This window comes from Suricata suricatta, unplaced genomic scaffold (genome assembly GCF_006229205.1).
Source record: "Suricata suricatta isolate VVHF042 unplaced genomic scaffold, meerkat_22Aug2017_6uvM2_HiC HiC_scaffold_325, whole genome shotgun sequence".
NCBI classification, from domain to species: domain Eukaryota; kingdom Metazoa; phylum Chordata; class Mammalia; order Carnivora; family Herpestidae; genus Suricata; species Suricata suricatta.
In genome coordinates, this window is record NW_021878769.1 from 1 (window position 1) to 4,674 (window position 4,674).

The following is a 4,674-nucleotide window of genomic DNA, read 5'->3' on the forward strand; positions in this document are numbered from 1 at the left end:
ACTGAAATTGTTGTGGTTTCCTGAAGGTCAATTTAGCATTGTTTCTGATGACCTTCTGGATTTTGCAAAGCAAACTGTCTTCCCTCAACAGTGATGTGTCCACCCTTGGGAATACAAGGTAAGTAGGAAAAGAGAGTGACAACCCCACAGGCAGGTGTGGTTCTGAGGACAAAGCCCTGTACCTCGGCAGCCCTTAATGTTTTTTCTCAGGGTCTTCTGAGGAAACCAAGAGGAAAGAAATGTCATTATCCTTTCCAGTCGGAAGAACTGGCACTCTGGCCGAAATGTTCTGTCCATTTCCAACCCCAGCTTGTAACTTCCTTCAGCAACAGGAAAAATTGACATTGGTCACCAAACGTTCTTTGGATTTTGCCAGCAATCCTATAACGAATGTGCGGAGAATATTGATGTTGCCACGGAGCACTTAGAAAAACCTGTGACTGTTTCCACAGCCCAGCCTCCACTTGCACACCCTGCCTCAGTTCAGGCTCCCTCTCACCCCTATTCCATTCCTTTCTCTGGAGAAAAATCTTAGTCAAGGTCAAATCTTCTGGGAGGCCAGAGCAATCCTTTGTTCCAGCAACCTTTGTGCAGATGTAATGTGATTTCTTCTATGTTCCTACTGTTAGTCTTTCCAAATGAAAATAGATATCTTGCCTTTGTTATGTTTTAATTTATTTTGTGAAAGAGAGAGAGAGAGAGAGAGAGAGAGGAGAGCAAGAACATGCATGCACAAGTGGAGGAGGGGCAGAGAGAGAGAAGTAGAAAAAGAATCCCAAGCAGGGTCCACACTCACAGTGTGGGGCTTGAACCCACAAACCACGAGCTCATGACCTGAGCTTATGTCAGATATTTAGCTGAGTCACCCAGGTCCCCCTTGCCTTCGTTATGTTTAGTGCCCAGGTCGCAGTGAGAGTCTCCTCAGTAGTGTTGGTGAATAAATTTCCGGATCTCCATGGGGCATCACAAAACTTTTGAAGCCTACATTATGAAGTAGCCCTATCCTCCTCAGTCCAAATCAAAACACTATCCTGGTCCCAAGTGGCATTTTGACTGTGGGGAATCACTGACAGTACAGATCAAAGCTGATCACAAGTCGGTCTGAGAACGAACGCAACACCAACAATGGGAGACAGGACCATCCATGGGGTGGAGATGAGAACGGCTTTTATTGTGTTACCCCTGGTGCATAGCGAGCCTCCTTTCTTCTCCTACCCAGGATGCTGACATTTAAAGCAATTGCTCAGCTCTTCATCCTGGGATGCACGTGGTGTCTAGGCATGCTGCAGGTGGGGCCAGCCGCCCACGTCATGGCTTACCTCTTCACCATCATCAACAGCCTACAGGGTGTCTTCATCTTCCTGGTCTACTGCCTCCTCAGCCAGCAGGTACCACTGTCCGGCTCCCATCCAAGACCTTTCCTATCTTCTCCCCTCTCAGTGAGCTGACCCAGTCATGCTCTGCCTCTGCAGGTCCGGGAGCAGTACAGGAAATGGTTCAGAGGGATCAGGAAAGCCAAAACCGACTCTGAGAAGTACATGCTCTCAAGCACAACTATGTCTGATTCCTCTAAACCCAGCATGGTAAGATCACATATTGCTCCCACAGCACCTCACTAACTGATCTGCTTGAGCACCATATGCCCATCTCACTGAACCACTTTATGATGCCCTAGAGTGGCTCAGTCTTGGTTTGCTATTTGACTCCTTGACTACCAGCAATGGTCTGTTTTTAAAGGTTTGTTTAAAATTATATTTCCCTCTTACTCCTCTGGGGATTGTGCTCATCTTTTACAAAAAATATAGTTTATTGTCAAGTTGGTATCCATAGAACACCCAGTGCTCATCCCAACAAATGCTCTCCTCCATGGCCATCACCCCTTTCCCTCTCCCTTCCATCAACCCTCAGTTTGTTCTTAGTATATAAGAGTCTCTTGTGGTTTGCCTCCATCCCTCTCTGGACTAATTGCATTCATCTGAACTCTTACACATCAACACTCTTGTTAAGCACCTGTAGTGTGGCAAGCATGGCTAACTATGTAAACAAGAATCAGTGATCTGAAGTGGTGATGAATGTTCTGTTCAGAGCCACATTATTCTATCCTGTTTCTCTACACCCACCTGTATCTCACAGTCACAGCAGCAAGCCCCAGAGAGGCAAAACTGGGGAGGTTGATGTGCATATTTATGAATTAAACAGAAAGAAGTGTTGGCTGGCATCTTGGACTTTCATACAAGACTGCCTGATATTTTCTGCGCCCTCCACCTACTGCAAAACCGGGAAGGGAAACCAGTAATGGTGTAGGATAATTCATGGCGATGGTTACCAAGAGCCACCAATTACTGGTTTAGACTTAACCAACTTCTTTTTAAAAAATTTGTTTAATGTTTATTCATTTTTGAGAGAGAAAGAGAGAGAGAGAGAGAGAGAGAGAGAGAGAGAGAGAGAGTGCAAGAGAGAGGGCGAGAGAGCAAGCAAACATGATGAGGTAAGGGGCAGGGAGAGAGAGAGACACAGAATCTGAAGGAGGCTCCAGGCTCCGAGCTGTCAGCACAGAGCCTGATGCGGGGCTTGAACTGACAAACTCTGAGATGATGACCTGAGCTAAAGTCAGATGCCCAACTGACTGAGCCACCCCGGAGCCCCTTAACCAAGTTCTTTAGTGATGTTTTCTCACCTCTTCTGCAGGGGACCAGCCCACGCACCAGAGTCCAAGGGTCTCTGAGTAGGGGGTTGCTGTCGGCGAAATATCTATAAGAAAGAACACAGACAACATGAATGGTGGAAGAGACCACACTTTACTGTGAAACTTGGTGTCTTATATACCATAGGTGATTACATCATTTTAATGATTACATTATTTGTTACTTCCAGAAAAAAAAATTATTATTTCCATGGTAGCAAAAACAGAAAATCAAAATAGAAACGAGGTACAATACAGAAGATCAAAAAACATAATTCTTCACTCAAAATACATCAGCAGGGGTTTGTTTTATGTACATAGTGATATTATTAACCGAAGCTTATGACAAGGCTATTTTTTCTTAAAGGTTTAAACAATAGTCTGTGAGTAAGGTGCCCCTAACTAGGGAGGAAGTTTCAATCAGAAAATCTGCCCAGTTACTGAAACCATGATTACCAAGTGGCATGATTAATAGTCTCTGATCCACTTAGGTCAAGCAGTCAAGCGCACACATTTTCAAGTAGGGGAAGCAGGGTCCCAAAGGCCACACAGCACTTCTGGCTGGATGGGCCCCAACACTCTTCCACTTTCTGTTAAATTCCATGAGTCTTCTTCTTATCTAAAGGAGCCCCCTGTACTGCCAGGAAGTCCTTTTGTGTTTCTCTCTTTACCTTGCTCACCCAATCTCCACCAGCACTGGTTCTGCCACTGAATCTTCGGTCTCTCCCGCTTTTCCCAGCAAATGTTCTCACTACCTATTTCACAGAGAAAATCAGAGCCATCACAATGACACCTTGTAAACTCCATGCTATTGGCTATATCACGCAAACCTCTGCAGCATCCTTTTCACTTTCCTGTATCATGCATGCAATTTCTCTCCTCCTCGATGGAGACAGTACTTCCACCTGCTCTTTGGATCTCATCATTCATGACTAATCAGTTACCTTTACATCACTGTCTGCACACTCTCCCTCTTTCCTTCCCCGTTCCTCTGTTACCGTCTACACAGAATTCCTCCCATGATCATGGAAACATGTTTGGTTCTCTTCTATCTTGAAAACATGTACTGCTTGCCTCACTTTTCATTCTATCTCCTAAAACTTGGTGCCTCTGGTGATTAAAGATATAGGAACTTCTCATCCTGGCATCTCTTGTGTGGTTTCCTGAAGCCTTAAGAAAAACAAAATATTTGCTCTTATATTCAGTTCCGAATAATTCCATAAAGCACAATTTTTATTAACGTATTGTGTAGAGATACACATGTGAAGTTGCCCAACTCAATCCCCAGAAATTACACTGAGCTTTCTGTAGACTCAGGAAGACGTAACTTATATTGGGAATGGAAAGGATAATGGGGAACAAGACAAAATCAGTGCTTTTTACTTTACATCTTAGGTGATTGACGACACATAATATGTCCAGTCTAGCATTAATATTCCCCCTCCCCTCTTTTATTTCTCCGTGTGTGAGCAACATTGTACAAACTCAGAAGCAAAGGGACCAGTGTATATATCTTGAAACAGATCTTTTTTTTTCTATAGCACATTTCATTGCTCTTGTCTTCTATAACGTGGAGGTTAGAAAGTGCAGGAAAACACTTCTCCAAAAGGGACATCCAGATGGCCAACAGACACATGAAATGATGCTCAGTGTCACTCATCATCAGGGAAATACAAATCAAAACCACACTGAGATACCACCTCACACCAGGCAGAGGGGCTAAAATGAACAAATCAGGAGACTCTAGATGCTGGCGAGGATGTGGAGAGATGGGCACCCCTCCTACACTGTTGGTGGGAATGTAAACTGGTGCAGCCGCCCTGGAAAACAGTGTGGGGGTTCCTAAAAAAATTATCAATAGAACTCCCCTATGACCCAGCAATAGCACTTCTAGGGATTTATCCAACTGCTAGAGATTTATCTATGCTGATGCATAGAAGCACATGTACCCCAATGTTCATAGCAGCACTTTCAACAATAGCCAAATCATG

The 4,674-nt window shown here is 44.3% G+C and overlaps 1 protein-coding gene across 2 annotated transcripts; it reads left to right on the top strand.

Moving 5' to 3' along the window:
* The first annotated feature begins 6 nt into the window (after positions 1 to 6).
* On the top strand, positions 7 to 1,771 carry LOC115285005 (adhesion G protein-coupled receptor E2-like). 2 transcript variants are annotated; one of them, XM_029931429.1, is made up of 4 exons: positions 7 to 118; positions 211 to 596; positions 1,220 to 1,388; positions 1,473 to 1,771. In XM_029931429.1, coding segments are annotated over exons 2-4 (318 nt in total). In that variant the 5' UTR covers positions 7 to 118; positions 211 to 594; the 3' UTR covers positions 1,620 to 1,771. The 2 variants fall into 2 exon arrangements, with proteins under 2 accessions (XP_029787289.1, XP_029787288.1); XM_029931428.1 differs by lacking the exon at positions 211 to 596.
* The last annotated feature ends 2,903 nt before the right edge of the window (positions 1,772 to 4,674 follow it).

Coding starts and splice junctions, on each gene's coding strand:
- LOC115285005 (XM_029931428.1), top strand. CDS start 48: ATGACCTTCTGGATTTTGCAAAGCAAACTGTCTTCCCTCAACAGTGAT. Junction 119..1,219: donor TCCACCCTTGGGAATACAAG/GTAAGTAGGAAA, acceptor TCTCCTACCCAG/GATGCTGACATTTAAAGCAA. Junction 1,389..1,472: donor ACTGCCTCCTCAGCCAGCAG/GTACCACTGTCC, acceptor CTGCCTCTGCAG/GTCCGGGAGCAGTACAGGAA.